The sequence below is a fragment of the Cygnus olor genome, chromosome 15 (genome assembly GCF_009769625.2).
Source record: "Cygnus olor isolate bCygOlo1 chromosome 15, bCygOlo1.pri.v2, whole genome shotgun sequence".
In the NCBI taxonomy this organism is placed as follows: domain Eukaryota; kingdom Metazoa; phylum Chordata; class Aves; order Anseriformes; family Anatidae; genus Cygnus; species Cygnus olor.
The window spans coordinates 10,535,010-10,560,837 of NC_049183.1; the positions used below are offsets into that span (position 1 = coordinate 10,535,010).

Sequence of the window (25,828 nt, forward strand, 5' to 3'; positions counted from 1 at the left end):
TCCTGTCCCTTGATACACATTTGTTAGTGGGAATGCTATGAAAGCCTCCATTTCCACAAATAGCACGCTCACACCTAGATAAGTAAATTTCTTTAAATAAATAGATACATTTGGAGATTAGTATAATTTAGAAATTCAACAACTAACGGTAAAACAAAAAAAAAATAGAGGGAAGAAAGAAAGAAACATTTTGTTTAGCTTATATTGAGCTAACAGAGTATGAAATTACTAGTACTTACAGTTAAAAATTTAGGATATGTAACTGTTACAACAAATGAAGTTGTAAGAGTGGGGTCTGCAGAAAAAGTCCTGGGCTCCCAACTGAAAACTGAGCCTTGTTTGGATATACATTTCTGCCAACTATATACATTATGCATTTTTCCAGTGGTAGAGCTTCAGCTTATTAATGATTGGCTTTTATACCCAACCCCATTATATTCCTGCTGAGTTACGTTATAGACTTGAATCCAAATGCTTAAGTACAAAAGAAACTAGTGAAGCCAATCTAGTCCCATTTAAAAGAGAACCTTTAACTATCAGGGAATGACATACCGTGGTATTTCTCTCTATCATTGGTGAAGGCTGTGGTGTTCCTGATATTGGAGTGGAACCAGGTGTCCTTATTTCGTCTATCATCATTTTGACTTTTTCAGGCACTTTGGTAGCATCACTACAAATTTCCTGCCACCCAGGCAGCTTGGAGTTGAGGAATTCTGCACACTGCATCCAGGTGTAAAAGGTACTAGTCAAAGATACGCTTTTGCATAAAATTACGCAGAGCTACTTGCTAATTTTTGTTACAGCAAAATGATAACTGAAATGGAAGTCTTTTCAAACATGTTCATAATTAAGTAATATCTCTTTGAAACAAACAGCATGTAATAGAAAGAATGCTCTCTTTCAGGGTCAGATACTGGACTTTCTGTAGATTTTTTAAAAAGTCATAGTAACCCTTTATTGTCACTACAATACATTTATGAGAATATTGCATTGTAAACATTTTTTGTGAACAGATTGCAACACTTGTCTGGTACTACAGTGTTCCTAGTGCTGTCTTAAGTATTTACGGCAGTTTCATCTTGATACTAATAGAGATGCTTAAGATCTCCTATAGGATTAGATTTCATTTCTATTTACACTCGTGCCACTGACCTGAACATGATAGAAGTGCATGTGCTGGGTAAAACTGCAGTGCTTGTCAACCAGAAAACAGAATCTTCTTTTTTCTTCAAGTAGAGCTTCTCTACAGCCTTCTGCAATAAACCTCTGAATATCAGTCTGTCGAGAGTTCACGGTTTCCAAATACTAAGGGACAAAAAATTATTCTCTTAGTTTTATGTAGTACTCTATTTCAATTACTGAAGTGAACTCCAAAAACTCTAGAAAAAGTTACTGGAAAAGTGGGGTGAGGTGGCTCTACTTCAAAGTCATTCTCTTTTCATACATAGACCTAACTCCCCAACCTCATCAGGTAAATGTATATTTTTATTATAGGCAATTAGTAGGCACAATTATAGGCACAAGAAAAGTTGTACCAGGGGAGGTTTAGGCTGCATGTCAGGCAGAGTTATTCTCAAAAAGGATGTTAGGCTTTGGAACAGGCTGCCCAGGGAGGTGGTGGAGTTCCAACCCCTGGATGTATTTTAGAGACGTGTGAATGTGACACTTGGGGACATGGTTTAGTGGTGGACTTGTCATGACGGACAGATAGTTGGACATCATGATCTTAAGGGTCTTTTCCAACCTAAATAGTTCTCTGATTCTATTTAAAAGGGGAAAGGAAGCAAAACAAGGAAAAGTCTTTTAGCTTCTAAGTAATATCTGCAGCAAATAAGAATATGACTTCAAAGCAGTAGCAACTGAGCTGAGCAATTTTAAGGCTACAGGTGTTCATTCTCTAATTAGACTAATTACCTTCATCTGCTCCATAGCAGTTACATTTGCTCTCACAAAACTGTGATGAATCTATACTTCATTTTAGAGAAGCGAAAATGAGATACTAAAGAGACTAGAGTATATTTATCTAAGGTTATGAAGATTCATGGCTAAAATGTGCTTAAATGCTAATTCTTGAATTCTCAGTCCAATACATTAAAAAGAACTGAATGCAAGTTAAAAGACAGGCAGTAAGAAATAAGAGCTATTCTTTATTTATTTTCACTGTACTTTGTTATAAACAAAGCATTCTTTGAAGAGAAAATTAAAACAGAGAAATATGGAGGAAAAAATGTAAAAGCTAATATAAAATAAAAAGCTTGTGCAAATAAAAATATCAATAGCAAGTATTTTCTGAGATACATGATAACCAGAATATGACTTATTATTTAAAACAAAGGTTCTCTTTACTGCCTTGCCATTTCTTATTTTGCCTCAAGATGGCAATGCTGTTTAAGATCTGCAGGAAAGGTAATAAATAATAAGTGATGGTGCCTACTTTGGAAAATTAATTTATAGCAAATTACTGTTGAAGTTGCATGGCATAGCTGCGTAAACTTCTGCATAAAGGTGTAGTTACTGAGGTAATTTAAAGTAGTGGTCAAGTGAATAAACCTAGAAACTGAAGCAAAAGTCTCTGAACATATACAGCAGTACAGTCCAGCATTTATTTTCAACCGGAATGCATATTCTAGGAGCCCCCTTGATATAAAACAGCTTTGAGAAATCAAAAATACACGTTCTTTGAAGTTAGTTTAACTGTTGCCAAACAACTTACAGAGGAGTTATGTGTATTAACTAATTACATTGCATATATAAAAATTGTTGTAAGCTTCAGAAGTCAAGTTTTAAAACAGACTCAGATATGACCTGAAACAGCTTAACGTTTTGACCAATTCTCATTTAAAACAAAACAAAAAAACTTAAGAGACAACACACTGACCTCCATTTCTTTATGCTCATATTTCATTACATTTCGTGCTCCTTGGCTTTTCCGTCTGATTTTTTTCAGCTCAGCCTGAGACTTCTCTAGAGAATCTAATTTGCTTCTGTGTTCGTTTTGGTACCTCTTTAAAGTTGCCTGCAATCAAAATATTTAAAACATCTCATAATGCACTCAGCAGTGCAACATTTGTAAGCAGTTAAAAGGCATTACCATAGATTATCACTAATACACATCAAATTAGGTGACCAATTGCTTTTCTCACTTTTAGTTTAAGAATGCTATTAAGTCATCATGCATTGGTTCCTATTTTAACTCAACATAAGCATGAAAATTTTGGCCATATTTATGTATTTAAAGCTCAAATCTGTCATATAAACTAACTGCTAGGGAACAATTTCTGAAAAAGTCTATGCCTAACAACAAATAAATAAAATATGACCTTGTTGGTATTAGAATTGGATGTACTTACAGTCATATATTTTACATCCAGGTCTGTTTTCTTCTCCAGTTCAGATATAATTTCTTTATGAAATTTTTTGAACTTGAAAAGCAAATGAATGAAGGGTTATTAAAAATCAGCAAAAAATAGTTTATAATTTCAAAAGGTTAGATAGATTAAGAATTTGTTTAACTTACACTTTCCTCTAGACTGTCATTAAGTTTCTTGTGTGTTCTTGAAATTTCTGTGAGAACTTGGCCTGTTGATAAGCATACAAACGTATTTGTTTCTTTCATAGAGTTCTGAAGTTAGTTAACAAAGAGCAGCAATAAAATATATTTAACTGATACAGTTATTAACTAGAATATTTAAGAGATAGGAAACCTCTTGCTGTTGCTCATCACAGCAGTTGAAATAAATATATATGGCCATAAACAAACCAAGAAGCTCATAAATGATAGAAGAATAATTAATCGTATTATTTTGCAAAGAAGACTTGGAGTGCCAGACAAAATAACTACTTCCTTCTCTCCAGGATAGCACACATTGGTTTACGAACAGACTCTTTCTTGCCAAGTCAGGGAATAGCACATAAAAAGTAGAGATACTTGTTACTACCCAGATAGCTGTTTCTTAGTCTGAAAACTGAACCTTAATGGTTAACTAACTGCTCCCTCAGAATCAAAGTAACCTTTCACGTTCATTGAGGGCACACCTGGTAAAGCAGATCTGATACACATGCTGATTAATTTCTTGCATTGTTTTATCAGAGCCTGACTGTATGGCGTTAACTAGCAGCCATGGAGAGGCAGATTTCTCAGCTTCCTCTCAACTTATCCTAAAAATGTCTATTACCCTTTGCTGTCTTCTAGCACCAGGTTGCATAGCTTACTTTTAACTGCTAGCAGTTAGCAGCTGGAATGTTTCACTTCACTTTAGGAGGGTGTAGAGGAAAAAAACTCCTTGGGTGTGGTTCTACGTGCAAACCTATCTAAACTGGGCCTGCTGCGGTCCTGCCCTGTACGCAGGCAGCCACATCATCCTGCTCAGGATGCTGATGGCCACATCATCCAGCTCCCTCCCGGCTGTGCTGGCACTGACATGCTGAACGTGTGCCAGTCTTGTCTGGGAGACTGCAGTGTACAGCTTGGAGGAGTAGCTGGACATGTCCCAAAGTGGCCAGTTTGACCTCACCCAGACTAGAACTGTAGGTAGTTACCAGGCCTCAGCCAGGAGCTGGTATAATGGCTTTTTGTCTACAGATGTGTTTTCTGTCATTACATTTCCATGGCAAGAACACAGGTTCTGTTTCAGGGCTGGGTCACTGTCATGCCTCCTCCAGTAATCTGTTTGATCAACCCTGCATTATCCCACACTGAAGTCTTTGCCATGCAGGTTCTTATGGTATTAAACCTGAAAGGCTCTTGTTCTAATGTACAAAGCTCCTTAATTCTGGTTTTCTGATTCTGTGCCACTGGCAGAGCCCCAGCACAGGACTGAGTCAGTCAGCAAAGACATGTCATCCTGCAGTGCCTCAGTTCCCAAAAAAGCTCCCCAAAAGGTGCAGATAACTGACAAATTCAGCTAAATGAAACAAATGACACAGAACTTTTGATGAGATCCTTCTCATCTTCTCCTTTCTCAACATTTCCACAGCCATCAAGACCTGTCTCTCCATAGTATATGTTAGTGCTTTGGTAACCTTCCCATATAATGCAGATACATTCCCATAGTGACTGGATATGTATCATGACTTTTCTCCTTTTCAAACTATATATATATTTTTATATTACACATATCTATGTGTATGTAAACTATACAATATATATAACACCCTGTTTCTCTGAGTCCTTCTGTACAGCCTACAGTGCTATGCTATTTTTTTTATGCTTTTATGCTTTTTTTTTTCTTTATATTTAATTGATATTTAAATGATTACCAAAATACAAAGGTAAATGCTATGAGAAGTGAGAGTTGCTACAGTAATTAGTTATTTCATATGCAGTAGAGAAGTAAATACCATGCAGTTACATAAACACTGAAGGAATCAACACGGGTAAGCCACCTGGTTATTTTAAGGCTGCAGAAGTGAATGCAATTTAGTCTGTAGTGTTTGTTTCATCAAACTCAAATGAGAAGTTCCATTTTAGACTGTAATGGCATTTTAAAATTGGAGGAGTTTTGTAAAAATTTATCAGCAACTTAAGAAAAATAGTGTTAGAAGACATAAGGAAAAAAAATCCAATACAAGTAAGATTACAAAGTTTTTTGGTTTTAAGTATGCAGAACAGAAAGCTATTTCGGAAAGTCACAGAAATTCAGGGTGAATGGCCATCAAAAAATTGCTCTTATAGGTTTTTATTCTTTAAAATGAACTTATTCTCACTCTTCGTAAAAAGTCCGTTCTGAGATCTGCTGCCAAAGCGGTGCACTTAGCTAATACTTGGCAACGCTCGTGCAGCCAGGCAGAGCGTTCCAAGCCCTGACAGACATCCAACAACGCCGGGTATTGACTCAGCTCTCGCGTCGCTCTTTCACACTCCCTTCCTCTGCCCGGCCCTGCCACCACAGTGTAAACACTCAATAAAACAACCCATTCACCTGGTGCGTCAAGAATGGAAAACCTGACGCTCGGAGGTTGTTATTTTTGTCTCACACAGCACTTGAACCAACTGCAGCCTTCAAGTCTTTAGGCTTTGAATACTTGGTTAGAAACATTTTTATTTTGTTAATCTTTATTGCAAAGAATACTGCCAAAACATGTCCTGAGATTAAGAGAACTTTAAGAACTACGCTTCCTTCTGAACAGTTTGTGCTGGATTATTTCACAACTTTTTTTTCTTCATACACCCTAGAACACTTGAATTTTATTTTTAAATATCAGTGACTGTCTCATTGCATTTTCTTTGACTGTTAACCAAAGGCTCCCTGTACGCAGTGCATCAGACAGAACAGATTTCATACTGCAGTCTCTTTACTGCTGCTGGTAATCCACAGGCACTCGCTGTATGTGGTGGCTCACCCATTTCATTTCCTCTTTCATGTTTTGAATCAACATTTTGAAATGAACCCATAGTAAGCACACTCTGACCTATTAAGATCTAAATTATAGTTTACATTAGAGGTCAGATTCTGCACTAAGAATAGAGAACAATTTTATAGTGAACATATACCATGGTCTTTTATCGCTGGTTTAAGATAATGGGTTAGCCAAGTTTAGATGGCCCTCCCAAGTAAGATTTATACAAGGAGAAAAGTTTTTGCAGGAGACTAATTCAGGAGAGGCAAAATGACCCCTAGCCTACTTGTAACAGTATCCAAGTGGGTTGGAAACTGAACAAGTTCAAGAGAATATTTTGATTTTAATTACCATAGTGATTTATAGAGTAGCTCTAATAAAGAGATAATGGGTTACTCTAGATTAATAACGGCATAAACTAACACCAGACTCTGGCATTCAGTGATTATTCAGTTTGTAAAAAGGTACAGAAAACTACCTGAAGTGAAGGCAAACACACATTTCTCACATCAATTAAAAACATTTTGCTATATATTAAAGCTCCTCATGATCAGGTTTTATATATGAGACCTCATAATACACAGTAACCAAATACTAGCCTTATCATCATTCACTGTCAAACCCCATAGCTAGCAAGCATAATGATGTGACTAGACTGCATGATAACAGACCACTTAAGTCCAATTTATGACAGACATACTGTAAACTTGAACCAGCTTTAGGCATTATATTATGCAATGAATTAACAAACCAAAACCACCAGTCCTGATGATAAGCATAACTATTAAAATACACCTCTTTCAAAGATACCTTTTTGCCTTCCATTCCTCCACACCCGAAATGTAAAATCTTTGACTAAAACGATAAAGGTACTTTAAATATTTCCACATTTATTTTAGAAAACAAAAATGTAGTCATAAATGTTTATAGATACTTTATCTTACTATTAGCTTAGTAGTGCAATACAAGGAAGAAAAGAAACAATTCAGATAGGTGTTTTGAGAGAGCATCTCACCTTAAAAATAAAATAAAAATAAACCAAACATTTCTCATGTACAGTTCTTCATATTAGGCTGTATAATACAGATATAATCTGAAATATGACCATGAACAGTAATGCGGAATTCATGGTAAATTTATTTTAGTTTCAAATAGGTGAAATGCACAGGTAGAAAGATCTTGTAAACTGAAACCTAAGAAATTCATGAAAGATTTTTAGGCTTAACTGAGGCTGTTGTATCTGTATTTTCTATCAGGAAAATAAGATGGACTAGAATTCCATTAATGCTCTGTTGGTTTTGTTACCAAAATAAATATATAGAAGTCACTAACCCAAAATACATGACACTCCTCCACACGCAGCTTCACATGAGCAAGAAAGCATCCTTAAAAAAACCTGTCTTCACAGTAGACGAAAAATAAGGAAAACAATTTTTAACAAATTCTCACTTGAAGAAAGAATAGCTAATAAACACATTCATTTTAAGGCCAGAATATAAAACTTCTGCAGCAGTTACACTTTAATCTCTCTGTATATGCTGGGCAATTTTACTGGTTATCTTTTTAGCTTACGTTGACTGCTCTGATGAACAGAAGACTAGAAGAATTAGTGCAAGGTAGTCAATAGAGTCAGAGAAGCAAATATTAGTAGCTACCAACAAAATCACTTAAACTTTTAAAATAGTAAATGATTATATTAGAATAAAAAATATGAATTGTATCACCTACTTGAAACATAATTAAATTTTGCTTTTCCTTAGAGGAGGTCACTGGAAAAAAAATTCAAGTCTTTCTAGTAAGACTTTCTTAGATGTCTGGGAACAGACAAAGTGCTCAATTATAATCACTCATTTATCTCCTGTTGTCCTATTTTGCATTCGGAGCAGGTTTAGTAACTTCATGTATTCAAGATGAAACCACATAATTATTTGTATTAAACAAGAGTGAAAGGCTGAGTCAAAGCTACAGATGAGACAATATAGTTCAAGTGTATTACTAGATCCCATTTCTGTTGAGATGCTCCTTCTTCGAAGTTACCCTTTGCCCAGAAGAAAGGCATTTATGACAAAGGAAAGTTGGAAGAAGTCCTTTGAAGCCATTAGCCCCTGAAAGGCAGTAAAATAGGAAGTTTCAAACGAATAGAGTATAACAGATAAATATGATTGAACTAAACATCTGTTAAGCCTCAAATGCATTAAATTTATCATTCTCTCATAGGAAGGATTTATTGCAGAAGGATTTAATTGTGCAGCAGATGCCTTAAAGAAGGCAAAAAGTCTTAATGGAATGTAATATACATGAAAAAAATAATAAGGAAAAAAAGCAACGTGAAGGTTTCCAAACCTCTAACTGCTCCGCTTCTAATACAATTTGTCCAGAATACTTTACAAAAAACCACAATCTGTAGAATTAATACTAATATGCACATAAATCAATAGGACTAGGTCAAGTCTGCCTTTCCTTACTGCATGAGCGAACATGAAATAGGAAGCAAGGAGTAAATCTCTCTGTAGTTCATTTTATAAAACAGCGTTGACACATGACCATTCAGTGCCATTTTATGAAGGTGACACTAGAAGGTGAAGGGGAAGAAGAAGAATAAAACCTGCAGTAGAGAAACAGGGAAGAGATTTCAGAATATAATACAGTATTTGAAGTCCCTCATATGTGCTAGATCCAACTGTCCCAAAACAGCACTTCTAAACGGACAGTTATGTTTTGCTAGAACAGCACATAAATAATATGAATAAAATCTACACGTGAGAGGAATACAGTTAAAACAAATTTTGGAAACCGAGTGACAGACTTGTTGGTTAAAGCATACGTTTTTAAAAAACAATTATTAAAAATGACTTTATTTTCCAAAAAGCCATAGCAGATATAAAGTAACTGCAAAGCCAAAACCTAACTCTGAAACCGTACCATCTCGGAAAGTCTAGCCCTTCAGAAACCCAGCTCAGGGGAGGTAATGGAGTCCGTGTCAGTCTGCTGTATGCTGAACCTCCATGCTTATCCCACAGAACTGTCTTTTTGACCAAACAGATCCCTGACAGTTTTATCATAGGCACTTCACGTTACAATCTTTTGAATGTGTTATCAATTTGTCAATCTCATTGTCCATTCAGTCAGACTACTGTGAATAGGCATATGCTTTGTTATGAGTGCAGAATAGGAATATGACTTCCTATACAGATAAGTGTTCTCCCCTCCCGATAAAGCCAGAAAACATAAGAAAACATTTTCCGAAGTCTTTTTTGTTTTTGTTGTTTTCTTAATTCAATGGCTACTACTATATCCGAAGTTAATAATAAATTAATGCCATCTTAGTTGGTGGGCATGGTGGGCACAGAAAAGCCTTACTTCTCATTTCATTCATGGCAAATTCATGCAGCAAAAATGCAGCCCTCTTAACAGCAAGTGTTGTCAGAGTTGTTTACACCAGGCTCCCACACAAAATAAACAGCAGCAAATATTCATTTAGAATGTAATCTCATGCTTTTAGCACCCCTTTAACTATTTAAGCATTTTATATGAAGTTGCTTTTAAAGCATCATTTTTCCTCTGAGGTTAGCTCAAGTTACACAACCCACAATATTTTAGGTAATTATCTGAAACAGATTTAATGCTTTGAGTTGAGAAGTTTCAATTTCTCCATAGCTCTGTCTGATCACCTGTTTTTTTTCCAAAAGCTACATTACTTCCAATTGTTTAAAACATTTTTAGATATAGTCTGATTGATACAGAAGAAAGAAAACCTTCCAAAGTTCCGAAGAGCCTGGAAGATGCCTAAATATCATGGTTCCGTTTCCAGACCAAAACAATAAGCAACAGCTACGATTATACAAGACACTTGCTAATTTAGTGATTTGGGCTCCAGTGTTATTAGGTGGTGATGAACTCATGCCACTCTTTCTCCTTTTTGTAGGACTTCACTGCCTCTGTTCCTCACAAGGCTACTGACGAGGGATGCATGTTGTTTTTAATGTATGTTTGACAAAAGTGAAAATTTCAGTTGCTTGAAGTTATAATCAAGCAGAACAAAAAAGGGGGGGAAAAGAAAAGATACAACCTCTGTTTTTATCCAGTCAAACAACTTCTTTCCAGCTACATCGTAGGCAACATCATTCAACAGGAGTCCAGAGCTGTTTTGATCAGCAGAGACTGCTTTCTAGCTACAACACACTTCCTTCTGTTGGAAGAAAAGTACCTTTTACCATTGTACTTTTACAACCGATGCTGCACGCTAGGTTCAGTTCTATGCTTCCTGGAGTATTAGCTTTATTTTGATATGTACATCTTTGTACATATATATATATATATATATATATATAGTGTATACATACAAATACACATGCATTTGACAGCCTGTTCCCTCTGTGCCAAAACCGAATAGCATCAGGAGAAAAAAAAAGAAGGGAAAAAAAAAGTTTGCTGGTAGCATGCTGCCAGTGCCAGTTTCTGTTGCTCATCCTCTCCTAGCATGCCTCCGGACCCAGAGTGGAATGCGCTGCTAGTGGCATACGCTGCACTGCTGGCGACAACTGAAGAGTGCCCACCACCTTCTCCGAGATTTGTCTTCTCGGTGGTAATGAACCACCACAGATGTACTACCTGGTGGAGCTGGCTGGGAAAATGCAGTCAGGAGCATTTATAAAAGGTTGGCTGGGATTTCACCCAAAAGGAATTTGTGCTTCTAAAGGGAGAAAAAAACAAAAAGCCTAACCACCAACATTCAGCAGCTTATCTACGTTATTTGGAATAAGCTTTGTTAGAGCACACACTTGGCAGTGCTCTCTTTGACACTTCCCGTGTTAGATGACACACTGTTCTCCATGTGAGGAGTATAATCAAAGACTCCTGCTATTCAAAAATCCTTTCCCCATTTCATAAACAGTCAAGGGATAGAGCATAATTTGCTTTTACTTAGTAGCCTAGCACCTACTATTTATACCATTTTCTTTTGTAGATCAGGATCTAAACTATGCATTTATCTTTTCCTTGTCTTAAAACATTGTTGATGATCATGTGAAACAAAAAAGGATAAGAATCCATAATGAAGTACTTTCCTAACACTAACACAAATAAAAAATAAAAATAATTTAAAATTATTATTATTCTTTAACTGTGGAATTATTAAGTATTAAAAGATAGAGAACTTTTCAGCTCTGTATACCTCAAAGTCTACGACTTTTTTATAAAGTCATATTAAGATAAACCCAGGTATTAACTTATTTTAAAATATATTTAGTCTAAAATTAATGCCAAATACTTTCATTTTAGTACGAATAATTTTAAAAAGTACTACAAAATGCATATCATGCACTACCTGCTATATTGTAGGCAATAAACTGTTCATAAATTAGCCATTCCCACTTAAGAATTTACCGGAGCGAATACAAAAGAGATTATCAAGACTATTACAATTTCCAGTTCCTTGGAGTTTGTTCTTGGTGTGATGCTCCTATTTTAGGATTTTAAACAGAACAACAACAACCAAAAAATATATTATTATAAAGAGAAGTGTGAGTTTACTCCAGCTTTAGCAAATTCCAGTCTGCTAGTCTAATTGCCTTTTTCTCTCCCAAACTGTTTTGATCTCTCAGTCAAAAAAAAATTCAGATTAAATTTTTTTAAACCTACTACATCATTGATCAGATGTTAATTAACATGAAATATTTATCTTGTTTTAGATGATTAGTAAGCATGGTAACTAAATTTCATGTTAAAAAAAGGAAAGGAAAAGCATATGCCACATAAATAATGCATGAAAAATGGCAAACTTGTTTTTCCACCTGTTACTCCATTACTAATATATTTAAAAACTGCTGGAGGCATTTCTTTTTATTTTATTTTTTTACCCATACGTAAAAAAAACACAATATATTAAGGTATGTGCTACACTGACTGATCTTTCATAGGGCCTTGAAAACCTTATATACAAGGTTTTTATACTTGAGCTCTGCAATGGTGTTAAACAAGTAGCTTCTAATCCTCATGCACGTCAGGTGCAAAGAAAATAAGTTAGAGTGCAGCCACAGGCCTGAACTTGCCTGTATGTCGCCCTGCTGTTTTTAGGCAGATTAGTTAGGGAAGATCATACAACAGAGCTAATCTCTGTTTTTCAGCAGGACTGGAACAAGAAAATTATACTAACCAGCAAAAACAGAGGCTCTTTATGGGTTTCCAGTACTAACAAAAAGGATAAATACTTAAATTGTCATTGTAAATGCTACATGAATTTCAATAAAGTACAAGGAATCACTGCATTTTTTAATCACAACAATTTGAAACTGCCAGTTTCAAAAAAAAAAAAAAAAAGAAAATCCAAACCCAAATGCAGCTTACAGTTTTGATAAAAGTCTCTTTCTTGGAATTTCAAGGCAGATATTATTTTTTTTTTCCTTAGGAATGTTAATGACATCTACCACTGCTTGTGGATTTTTTTGTTGTTGTTCAGAAATAATTAGTAAAAGCTGACTGTACAGAGAAAATACAGGTAGACCTTTGATTAAAGGATTTACAAGCTAGTTAGTTACATGCATGATGCAATTTTCCTTGCAATGATGACATTTACTTTCCATTTTCCATCCATTTCTCTCACTGGAGTAGACAGAAAGAATCCTCTACACAGGCTCTCAGGCTTTTTATTTTTATTTTGCCTGCCAACAGACATACCTGGGGGTGGAGACAGTGAAGAAAAACTGATTGCTTAGCATCAGCTGAAAGAACGGCCTCCTGCCTGCACCAGCCCCAGTATCTTGCGATTGTATCGTGTTTGGGTAAGTTAGGAGTGCTGCCAGGGAACACGCACCTGCTGTGCACAGAACACATTCTCTCACCTTGGAACTACTCTTTTCTACATAAAAACAAGCCACAATCAAGTAAATGTTGCATGTACACCCAGGTGCAATTCACTGCAAGATGAAAGATGTCTGTGCTACCAGTGACGCTCACGTGAAATCTAACTGTTCCAGTACAGTCAGATATCTTTAAGAATGCCCTTCGAGGTATTTTCCCTAATTTCTTAGGCCTCTGAAGCACTGCATGATGATATCAAGTAAGTGCACACCCACTTTTATTTTGAATATAAATCAAATACCAGAATCAGCTTCAGTTTACAGGTTGCTATAGGGAAAAATACAAAAACACTGAAATTATCTGAGAAATTTGAATGATTACCTTGAGACCATCTAGAATTCAATCTGAAAAATATCATTTAAGTCATATCAGTGTCCGTTGTCTTTTCTTCTCTGGGGCTAGTATTATTCTGCAACCAACACCCTGCAATTGTTCAAAGAAATTTTTGTGTTTCCATATTCTGCTCCTCCCCTCAGCCATTTCCAGAACCAGAAAATTTGCACCTTAGCTGGAAGTTGTTGTAACTTACAAATAGAATGATGTGATTATATATAGAACAAACTTCTGTTTTTCTAATCGTACAAGAACAAGCCACAATATCTGTTTTTAAGCATTTACATTCTCTACGTGTACTAACATACACACCTCTTGTTCACTCCTTCTCTTGGCAGGATCATATTTTATCAGAAAGGATTGTAGACCTTCGGAAAAGACTCCTCACTGATTATTTATTGCTTTGTGATTTTTTGTTTGTTAATTATGGTTCTGGATAGCAACAGGATAACAGGTTTCTCTTGCCTTTTTTTTCTTTTTTGATTTATTAATGGTACCGTACCAGTTCTCCACTGTTCATGAACACCTTGACTTGCAGGAGTTTTTACCAGGCCATTGGCAGGGCATGTTTGTGAGTATCTGAATAGTTGATTCAATTTATAAATCAGTGAACACATACAGCTTCCAAAAGCTCTGCAATAGGTGGGCAGGCAGCTTACTACGTGATATGGAGTTGTTCGTGTTTAAGAATTTAAGACTGAAGGTTTTCTATTTCTTTGTTTTGCTTTCCTCCACCAGACTCATCAAAAGTTTACATGCAGAATACTGAGCACCAAAAGCCACAGTACCAATCCTAGAGGAAAAAAATTGTCAATCAGAATGTTTGGCTTGCTTTAACTTTATAAATGACCTGGAAAAGTAGAACTATGACTAGCAGGAAGTTTCCACTAACTCAGCTACTGTTTCCATCAGTAGAAATATACCTAGAAAGGCTGGTTCATCTCCTCCTAGCTTACTTATGGCAAATTGGATGTCTATGTAGCATTGAGACTGAATGTTACCACAAAATTAGAAGATACAAAACCTCACTCCTGAGAAACAGAAAACTATTTTGTGTTTCATATTCAAGATACTTTCTTTTTATAATAAAAGAATTCAGTCGCTTCTTCCAATTCCATTTCATTATAAATATAGAAGAAGAGTGTTTTATTAATGCTCCATAGGAAAAGCTGGCCTGATATACTAACTGCTTCAGCTGCAACCTCTAAGCTAATTTCCCAGAAGTTTCCACAAGATGAGGTGCTAAAGAGGTTCTCTAGTTGCTGGCACACTTCACTTGCCTTTCTATCCAACAGAATCTATTCTAAAAGTAGAACATTTATACTATAGAGGAGACGACACTGATGCAGTAAGTAAGACGGGACAAGATGACAGATCTTTTCTTTAGATTACACGAGCCAATGAAGGAGAGCGTGCTAGGTGTCATCTTTCGAAGACAACTGAGACAGGAGTCCAGCTGAACGGGTCAGTTTTTATGCTAAAGCAAGCCAACAACTCTTCCCTCCACTGCTCCCTCTGCCTCCCTTTTTAGTTTTGTTTTTAAATTTAAGTGTAACTAGCTACATTTATCCTAAATGATTAAATTTTCTGTTTTCTGCTTGGCTTTCTCAATACCAAGAGCAATGCTTAAGTGCTGTATTGCAGAAGTAGCAAGAGACAGTACAGGCTCAAATGGCCATGTTGCTTATTAATAAGGAAGGAAAAAGAGTTTTGAATGACAATTACTTGCAAGATAGTGCTTTAGAAAGATGGTATTACCTTACATTACAGTCTGATTAGAAATTTTTCAGCCAGAAGATACGTATTTTTTTAGTAAAATAAAAATTTTCCCATTCAATTCCATTTTTTTTTTCTTTATTAATTGGCCACTAAGCTCACAGATTCTTACATCAAAATTCTCTACAAATTGAAATAAGGAAGGGGAGAAAAGTTCACTGGGTTTCTCTTAGCTAAATATGTAAAATGAAGGAGTTATCACTTACAAAATAAAGTAAAATTAGACAGTGCTCTCTACAGATTTAACTTCACTTAATTACATTAATATTAGATTTGTATTATTATCAAATTACTGTTAGTTTGCTTTGAAAAACTAGAAGACAGTTACCAGAAGAATTCTATGATCCTGTTGAATTTTAGTCCATTCGAATGGATAAGAAATGCTCACTATTGGACGAATTGTAGGCATATTCACCACTCATTAGCTTATTTTCTCAGCTAACCTATGGTTATCAGCGATGACTCTCAAAATGATCCACAGTTACCCCAGTAACTATAGGCATTTGGCTCACAGAAGAATAAGGACTTTCTCTCAAAAAAAAAAAAAAAAAGGGTGGGGGGAATGTTTATATAGAGAACTCCTGCCCTGAGTTATCTACGTCATAGTATTATTATGTGTAATTACTATATTACTATATCACTTCAGTGGATGTTTTGTACTTAAAGCATGACAAAATTTTGGAGACCTTTAAAATTACATTACGTGGACATGTTCAAGTGTTGTCTTTTAGCCCTTTTAGAAGGACACTCAATGCCTTTTGTGCCCAAGCAGAACATCAAGTTCAGGGCTCTCCTTGGTCAGGCATTCTGCTTACTGTTTGCGCCGTGAGGGGCTCCCTTCCTCAGCCTTGTGACTGGCACAGCACAGAGCAATCTTTTTGCCCAATATTTGGTTCTGTAAATTATGGGCAGTGGTTCTTAACCTGAAAATTTCTCCTAAAAAACAAACAAACCCCCTATTTTTAACAAATTCTTAAGTTTCAGATTGTAGATGAGCAATAGCTTTGCATACCTGTTTCCAGATGAGTTTTAATAGAATGAAATTGTGAAAACAGTAAGCTTATGACACAGACTAATCTTTAAATAAACTAACAGTTTAGGTTAGGTTTGCCACAGATTTCTGCAATTCAGTTCCACAGGTCAAGACCATACAATATAGTATTTTTCTTATGGTTTGGCTATCTGTTGCATGAGCAGCAGTGAACAGTTCACACTTATTAGTTCTTGAGCAATAAGCTCTATGTACAGATCTGTAATATAACTGTGGGTGACTGTTATAGATACAGTTGCCACACAACAACCAAATTGGGACTTCACACCCACAGTATTATAAACGCGTTTAGCATCTGCCATTTATTGTACCTACAAGGGAATAGTTGGGAAAACATGAGAAGTATTCAATGAATGTGCAGGAAAACTTCCTGATTCCTTGAGAAAGTAAAGGCTAAAAAGACAGACTATGTTATTAGAAGAGAGAGCTTATTAAAATTATAAGCACTAAAAAATCCATTAGATAAAACCTCATAAACCTGTATTTTGGGTACGACAACAAAAGATTACCATCATGAAAGTTAGTATCTTTAATATTGATACAGTGCTAATGTATACATGTAAATTTTAGTGCATTATTGAAACTTGAAATTTTATTGTGTTGATGTGATATGCTGTAATTTAAATAGTACGAAACTACATTTTTAAACGAGTGGTTTCTTGTTTCCTATGTTTAATTCTTGGTGTGATTTAGAAAAGGTTTCTAGAAAAGAAAGACATGGAAATTCCATATTGGAAAATAACTTGAATTTAGGAATATAACCTGCATGTGTATAGTTCTTGTAGCTAATTCTGAGGGACTACAAGCTTAGAAATTTAGGAAAATCCAAAATTAGAAAGGAAATTGACCTAAATAAACTTATCCCTTATTTTTAAGGATTGTAATAGGAATGCAGTATATTCATTTACTTCCTCAACTTACTCGTATTAAATTATTTTGTATTAAAATATTTCAGAGCTTTATCTAGACTTGAAAGATATAGATACTTAGTACAAAAGCTCTAAATCATCTGGAATATCTGGATTTCCATTTCATTGTCATTTCCATAGAATGAGATGGGAGCAGAAGAGGGAAGAAAGCGCTCTCTATTTTACTGTCTCATCACAGGGAGAATGTGTTCTGTGTTTCCTTATGAGAAGGAAAGATTGACTGAGTGTGTTTTTGATACAAATCTTTACATCACACTTGGCAGTAAATATACTCTAGGTCACCCAGCAGGTTTGGGTTTGAACTGTAAAATGACTCAGTATGATCTTCCAGTAAACATTATCCATAAATTAGAAAGAATATTGTATTTTAGCCGTCTAAGCCTTGGAGTCTTTTGTAATTAAGTGAAAGAAGTTTAATGCAACACAACTGAGTTAAGAATAATACATTATTTTTCATCTGACACTACTGGAGGTGACATTGCTACAGGAAAGAGCTGAAACATTGATTCCTGCCTTGTTGCCCAGTTCAGACTTCATAAGGCTGATGTTAATATGAAGTGTATCCACAAAAAACACAGGCTGCTATGCAAAAGGGAGGAATCTTGTTCTAATATCTCATTTTACAGCCAAAAAGTACCTAGTGGGTGGTACTTTTCTGCTGTAAACACAAAGTCAATGCTGGAAGCATCTACGCTTAAGTTGAGTCAAAAATAATTTGATGATCTGCTTTCCCTTCATTTCTGCTGTAGTTGACAAGGTAAGGTAAAAAACCATCAGCATGGATTTCTGAAAAAAAGTAATTTCTGTAAAGCCTTGCCATCCATACACCAATTGACCTGATTTTGATTAAATAGATAAGTCACAGGTTTTTTTTGTTTGTTTGTTTTCAGACAGACTGGCTGTATTAGTTTCAATACTTACTTTGGATGTTTCGATTTTTATTACTCAAATTAAAACATTTAAATTTGCTGTCTGTCCAAAGCCCTTAACACTGGAAATCCAGACCACAGGAGCTCAACTCCTGCTCAAATATTAAAGCATTCCAAAACAGCTCTTGTCATTGCTGGTTTATCTAATTCATTGTGAGCAGCCAGGATGATGTTTTACATACTCAAAATATCATGATCCCCCTACTGACATCTGTGGGAGTGCTACTATTGATTTCAATTAATACAGGATATAGGAAGAGGCGTAGTGTAGTTTAAAACCAGAGCAAGGTAAGAAGTTACAGAAATATCAGAGCATCAGATGTGGATACAGATAACATGCACACACAAAATTATGGAAGTTGCTACTCTCTGCTTCTTTGCCAGTCACCTGTAGATTGCTGCTCTTGTAAACAAAACCAGTGTCAGCTCACTTCATTCTCAAGAGAATACGGTCCTGTAAGGCAGGTCACAGGTAGGTCACAAAACTAAACTGATGACTGCTGAACTCTGTTCTGGCAAGGATGCCTGAAGCATTATGTATGATAGAGCTGTTGGTGGTCGATAACACGCATTTTGGCAAATCTAAAGGAACTGACAGGAGACACTTCTGCAGTGGGTTGAGCCTATGGTAACTGGTAGGGTTAATAGGGTCCTCAAAGGAACGAATCACAGCGAAGTGTGATCTAGTCTTTACACATCCAATACTGCGTAGCATCTCTCTTAGTATTTCTAAAATACAAAAAGGTAAAAGCTGTCCAGCATGGTTTATTATTTTGTTTTAAGGAAAGACGCTTTTACAGCTGTCTGGGGTGTATCCATTTCTTTGCTAAATAGTTCAGTATCATATTCTAGCTTCAGAACTATTAAAAAAGTTAAGAAAATGTAACTAATCTGTCACAGATGTGTAACCACATTATCCTGGCTTTTCCAATGTTCACTAATTTAAGTATTCTATCAGAGAGTTTGCTGGAAGAAATCCAGAGTTGGAAGATTTTTATTGCAGTATCAGTTTAAGTAGAAGATGAACAGAATACAGTGCTAGACACCTGAGCCTGAAGAAGGCAATACTTTCTCAATATGTCTATAAAAATGTTTATAACTGCATGCAAGAATTCATAATTAAACCAAAAATCTATTTTCAAGCACAATTCTGTAATGCCCCTGTAGTAGGGAAGAAACAGAATTCAGCTTCAGACTACCCAATGATATTTTCAAACATGCAGATAATATCCCACAGTCAATACAAAGTTCAACAAATATATTACTTCTATGTATTTGACCAACTGCTTGATTACAAAAATCATAACTATGCTTTTGTTGACATTTTTATAAGACTGAATGGTTGATACTTCTAACTTTCTCATACTTTTGTTCTATGGTTTTAAACTAGCAACTCTGTTTCCTTTAAACAACATGCAAAGCAAATACAGAAAGTAACTACCCTAGGACTGTTTGCTTTGTACTGTTTGCTGTTCTGCCGCTCCCAACTTTGAACACAGAATGTTAACACACAGAAGAGGTTTCAGAACAAATCAAAAATACATGCAGGCACATAGAAACATGTGGTCACCATTCAAGGAGAGTCTTTCCCTCAAATCACCTTCAACAGAATCACTAAGAAAAAATTACTAAAACCATTCCTTTTAATCACCTGAATTTGTATACTATTCTAAGTTAAGAGTTACAGAAGCAGATGCACATTATACCAATGAAAGAGTCCTACATTGCCCGTAATCAAAAGATTGCCCATAATCGAAAGACACTTTATCCAGTTATTTTAGTCAATAAGCAGATCAAGCCTTTAAACAGTTTCCTCTTTACAGTATAGCTCAATTTCTTTTTTTTTTGTAATGACGTTATATTTTTGTCAGAAATATTGCAAGTACTTTGATGAAAACTTCACTTTTGTAGATTGAGTGATATCGTTTCAACGCTAGCCAAAGGAATACAAAATGCAGTGCTGACGACAGTCTTTCAAAAATTCAGAAATTACTTTCGGTAAAGTACAGAATTTGGATTAATTTTACATTAATGTAAATGGCTACTGATAGACTAAATGATATCTTTTACTCTACAGTTCCTCATTCAAAAGCTCAACTAGAATATCTGAGAATGTTTACTGACATTTTTGATCAAAATAGCATAAGTTTCCTGAGAAAAAAATACATTTTAAAGCGATCTAATTCCTTCCATCTATGCATTATTAAAGAGTAAAATGCTCTTTTTCCAATACTTTAGTACTTCACATTAGTTCTGTGAAGTGTCAGTAGGAAAACAAAAAAGAAGTTTAGGTTATAAAATATTAAAAAAAAAAATCACTTACCTAATTCTTTAGAAACAGGAGAATCAGCTGATATATCACCAATCTTTGCAAGACTATCATAATATGCTCTTCCAGCCACTACCATAGCTTATAGGGAAGAAAAAAAAAAGAGTTAAAAACATGGAAAGATTTTCTATTTTCATTATTCTATGATCCTATGAAATTTTGGAATCCAGGACACAAAGTAAGAGAGGGTCGTACAGCAAAAAGGAAATCCTGCTGCTGGAAAAAAGTTACTCAAGTCCCTGTGCTACCTCCTAATTTGTGAAACCAGGTGACAGAAAGACAGGACACCAAACTATATCAGCGAAGCTGCAGCCTTTAGTTCCAACTTTCATATATACCCAGGAGCAATCAGCATCCAGTGGATAGGTTTAGTACTAGCCCTTGTTCAGGACATGGCAAAACTCCCTGGTACAGATAAAGCTGTTGGAAAAAAACAAAACAAAAGTTTAGCAAAAAAAAAAGTAGCACCACCAACTATGTTGGTGCTACTGATGGAGCAGTCTGCCACACGTTCATGAAAAGCTTGTGTCATTTCAACTCTGCCTATCTAATGTTTTCTCGGATAGCCCCAAGTCAGTCTTATCTCCTAGTGTAGTCACTAAGAAAGGAAGAAAATATGTGATTTTTTTACCCGTGTTTATCAAGCTAAATCAAGAACTCCATCTGTATAGTATCTTCATTAGTACTACAGCTAGTAAACTGTACTTGGGCAGAAAAGGAGGTTTGACCCTTTAGCCTCAAAATGCACAAAGACGCATTATAAATCCAAGAGAAGTTTTTGTAAGATTTATGTTCTTTGTTAGAGCACTCTGACTTGTTTGGAAAGCTGCAAAATGTTTGACTGTTTAGCAACAGGATATTTACTCCTTGTTGAAGATCTATTTATACCACTCAGAATTTATGGAGGAAAGATTAACAATTTATGAGAGCCCAAAGATGACTAACAATTTCTCAACAGTTGTTGCAATGTTGCAAACATTTACTCGTGAAATTAAGCATTCATACTAGAAAGGCTTTATCAACCAGTCTTAAAGGCAAATTTTGTAAAACACAATGTCTATCAGCCTCTCTCCAGTGTTGCTGGGCACAGCTATACTGTGAAGTACTGATAACAAATTGAATTTTAAAAAGACAAAAGACACAATATAATGCATCAATAGTACAGTACAAAAAAAAGAAAAGCAGCTCTCGAAAACTGCTATAAATTTTTTTCAGCCAAACATATTATTTCTGGTACTAGCTATAATCCATAAACTGCATTTGCTAATGAATCAGGTAAGGTAAGGTACTGCAACTAAGTCAACATTTCCTTATTTTCATCTCCAGCAGGCTTTGTTTTTTATCTTTGTCTCAAGCCTGGTCTAAAATTTGCATGAAGAGATATTTCAGTGACTATTTGGCTATGCACAACTTCTGCAGTATCACATTTCTCAGAGTGCTAGATTACATGCAGGGAAATATGTGTCACAGACTTTAATGAGGCAAATTTGGAGACATTTTACATTGCTTTAATATGGTATCAAGCAGCTCAACAGGTCTGCATAAGTGAAATAGAGCAAGCTCTAACAGGTCCTACAATATAAGCTTTGGGAATCCAGAGCCCAGTCTTGGAAACCAATTCTTATATAAATAGTTTCTCTGAAGTCAATAATGGAAGTAAACAAACACATTATGAAGTCTGAGAGAATGTGCCCTTAGATTCAAATTTTCTGATTGTGATTTTGACTCCGTTAGAAAGACACCATCAGATTTAGTATGGATAAGAAAAAACTGAATCCATTCCTGCAACTCTTACTCATTCACGTTGTTCTGTTCATAGGCATACTTACTCGGGCAGTGACATGTGTACAGGTGAGCAGGAACAAATCTAAGATCATGAAATATCTTTGGAAGGTATTTCCAGGAGGAAAAACCCCAATATCTAACTTGCATAACTGTTTGTTTCTTCAATTTATATTATGATTCTAATGTGTGTTATTCATACATTTTTAAAATTTTTTTTCAGTAGCTCAGTGCCTGCGTGTTTGGGATGCAGCTTCTGCAGGGCAGTGTTTGAACTTGGACAAAGTCCTGTTTCCCCTCCCAAATTAAAGGAAAAAAAAGAAGAGGAGGTACATATGCTGAGGTGTTCGTGCTTTTTAGTTTGTTTTATAAATGCATAAAGTTCAATTTGGAATTTAAGCTTTTACGCAATCCTCACATCCAATATGAAAATGAATTAAATGAAAATTAAGCACTGTTTCTAAAGTTAACAGCCAAAAGACTTACCATTAACAGCTTTTTCATAATTCTTCCCCAGATTTATTAAATTCCGCAGTCCCGGATTGAACTGTTCCATAACATTCTAGCAAACAAAATAAAATTTGTGTTATAGCCAAGGCAATTCAGCAATGGATGAAAGTATTTATCTCAGTGTCACTTATGAATATTTTTATGTTTCTTATGTACAGTACGTTACCTGGAAAGTCTGTGGATGGGTGAAAATTAGAAGACTCAGGAGGAAGAGGAGAGCAAAAGACGGAAGGGTGAGGAAACTGAGCATTTAAGATCAATAAACAGGAAAAAAAATTAGGCTAAACTAGGGCTGAAGAGGAATCTGTCTGTTTATAATAAAAAAGGATGTTGAGTATATGATCAAAGTTTGCACAGACCTTGCTTTTATGATAAATAAGTGATGGAGAAAGAAGCATGAGAGAAACCATTTCTCTACTAATTGTTTTCTGAAGTCAGACAATAACAATAACTTTCTGACAATGGTGTAAGATTTGAGCAAGAAACGGACGAGATACCTGATTAGAGGAAGACTTTTTTTTTTTAACAAACAGAAAAATAAACTGAAAAATCCTCTTTTCTACATTACAGCTAGTATTTAGTACTTAGGAAAATAGTTCTCTCTAGTTTAACAACAAATCCTTCCATGTCTGTCAATAACTATATCTGAACAAATATTACGGCATTTTCCATATGTGCCCAGTCATTTAAAAATCAAGTAACCACAAAGTTCCAATCCTTCATCTCTACTGTTTTCCATACAAAATACAATTTCATGTAAAAACAGCTGCTGAGTCTCAGGAACAACTTGGTAATGAATATTTTCTTTTAAATATAAATTTAATAAATGCCCTGTACTCCATAGATATGGATCTTCCATTTTTGAAGATTCTAGACCTTCTTTTCCCAGAACCTTCCTAATAAAACTACAACTGTGACATCACTCCGTAAAATCTTCTAAGATCATGAGATAGCTGAAGACACCACTCTGTTATTCTTACTATTTTAAATGGCACTCTTTTTAATGGCACAACTCACATCTCTCTGGATACTGTTCGCACAGCAGGACTTGCAATTCTGTGTTTCCACATAAAGCTCATACCATGGTTTCAGTATTTATGTATCGCATTACATATTTTACTGGCACTATGAAAGACACTTGACCCGCATACATAATATTGCTGGACCTGGATAAAATTATAGGTTCACACACAACAGTCCAATGGCACGGTCTGACAACATCCCATAAGAAAGGACTTCAATACTGAGTTAGCATCTATCCTGTTGCTTCCCCAAACTCTGTTAGAGGACTGATTTTGAGGACGTGTGTTGTTATTCTGTTAATCTTCAAAATGTTTTCCTTAAAAAGGTCTTCCCTACTGGCCCATCTCTCTGTCTCCTGTACTGGGATACAATGGTAACTGTCAGCATCTCTGTTACAGGGCCAGTACAACTGCGTCCTTCAAGCATGCCACAGTTAAATGCAGTAGCAAGAATTTCCTTTTAAACCTACAGATTTTCAGCTCTTGCCAAGCCTCTGACTTTTCATTTTCTAGGTAATGGAACTGAAAAATCTGTAGTCCAAGCAATCATTTTATCGTTATTCTTTAACAATGACAGATGGGATGTCATTACACAGTGGTATCACAGTTCTGAGCAAACATGATACCAAGAGACATAAAGCTATTAGGTTCTGACACTGCTACAGCACCTATGACATCAGAAATGGACACAACAACAGTGCCCAGCCCTGTTGCTTTTATTTGTACAAATTTAATGCAATGGGGATTGTTTTCTTGTCTGTACCAATAAACTCTTACCCGTCCAAACACAATCACTGCGAGCAAACTTACCTGTTGTCCCCAGGCCCTTGGTCTGTGTTAATTCACAAACCACATCCAGAAATCATGTGGGAACGTGTGTTTCAGGTTGGGCCAACAACGCCCAGGGCTATTCCAACAACTTAATGGGATGGACTTTCAAGCTGCAGTGTCTGGAAATGTTCCTCCTCCTACCCCAGCTGTTTGACTGCTGGAAACCTTGCTGCTGGGCCTCTGCTGCCCTTCCTGGAGCTGGCACCATGCGACTAGGTGCTTGTGTTCCTTCCTGTTACCAACTTTTTGACTTTTCTTCCCAGCGTTGCGCTAAGAAAGGTAGCTGTTGGCATATATGGAGTTAACGAATCATGCGACTAGATGAATTATAGAATTGCTTTAGGATAGAGTCCTGTATTCCAAGGATATGGGGGAAGAGAAAGCTCTACATGATGTGGAAAACGTATGCATGCATAGCAGGTAAGAATCCCAATGCCACCTTGAATCCCCACCCCATATTGAAAACTTTTTTTCTGCAAGACTGATCCCCTCTCTGCTTACCTTGCCCTGCACAACAAGGAGTTAAAAACCTTACTGCCCCCCTATCCAAAAATCATAACAGTAGTGTGATAATTATTAGTCTTGAAATATTCATTTTGTTGAATGCGCGTCCAGGTTAAGATGCCAGTTTTCTTGACACCTTCTAATCAGACTTCAGACTGAGAAAACAGTGACTGCACCTGCATCATCAGTCTTCATTTAGGAGGACGTGACCAAAATCCAGCAAGAAAATGCGCAGCAGTTCCCCTCTCTGAAGCCATTTTCTGCTCTTTTTCCCCCGTTTTTCAGTTCTGTTTTCACTAGCTGAGTTGAGACATACCAGGTGTCCAGGTACAGCAGATAGACATCACACTGTGGAAACAAGTCCACTGAAAGAGAACTCCCAGGGAGAGCTCTGGTACATCACATCTGCTCTATGTATATGTAAAGCTGCTGGGAAGGATGAAGAAACAATTTCTAGCTCAGTGCCTTCAGGAGCTGGAAGGCGTACAACCAAGGGATCTTTTCTCCATTAGACCAAGCAGTCTCTGGAAGTTTTTCAGTCTTTGCGCTGCCACAGTGGTTGATTGTTAGCTGAAGTGTCTGCGCCAATTTCTAGACAGGAACGCATGAGAAACAGTGAAAACCTTTGCAATGGA

At 36.0% G+C, this 25,828-nt stretch overlaps 1 protein-coding gene and 1 long non-coding RNA gene across 2 annotated transcripts in view; one reads left to right on the forward strand and one right to left on the reverse strand.

Annotated features, from left to right (window-relative positions):
• Positions 1-25,828, reverse strand: part of BAIAP2L1 (BAR/IMD domain containing adaptor protein 2 like 1) — a 40,240-nt gene that overhangs the window by 8,741 nt on the left and 5,671 nt on the right. The window contains exons 2-8 of the mRNA XM_040575268.1: positions 22,813-22,888; positions 20,539-20,625; positions 3,518-3,579; positions 3,351-3,422; positions 2,879-3,016; positions 1,153-1,305; positions 553-720 (exon numbers count right to left, since the gene is read on the reverse strand). Coding sequence (XP_040431202.1) covers positions 553-720; positions 1,153-1,305; positions 2,879-3,016; positions 3,351-3,422; positions 3,518-3,579; positions 20,539-20,625; positions 22,813-22,888 — 756 coding nt within the window. The remainder of the gene's footprint in view (positions 1-552; positions 721-1,152; positions 1,306-2,878; positions 3,017-3,350; positions 3,423-3,517; positions 3,580-20,538; positions 20,626-22,812; positions 22,889-25,828) is intronic.
• Positions 665-25,449, forward strand: LOC121078762. Its single transcript, XR_005824728.1, has 4 exons — positions 665-739; positions 22,550-22,655; positions 22,995-23,069; positions 24,953-25,449. It is a non-coding gene; the product is annotated as an uncharacterized LOC121078762 (long non-coding RNA).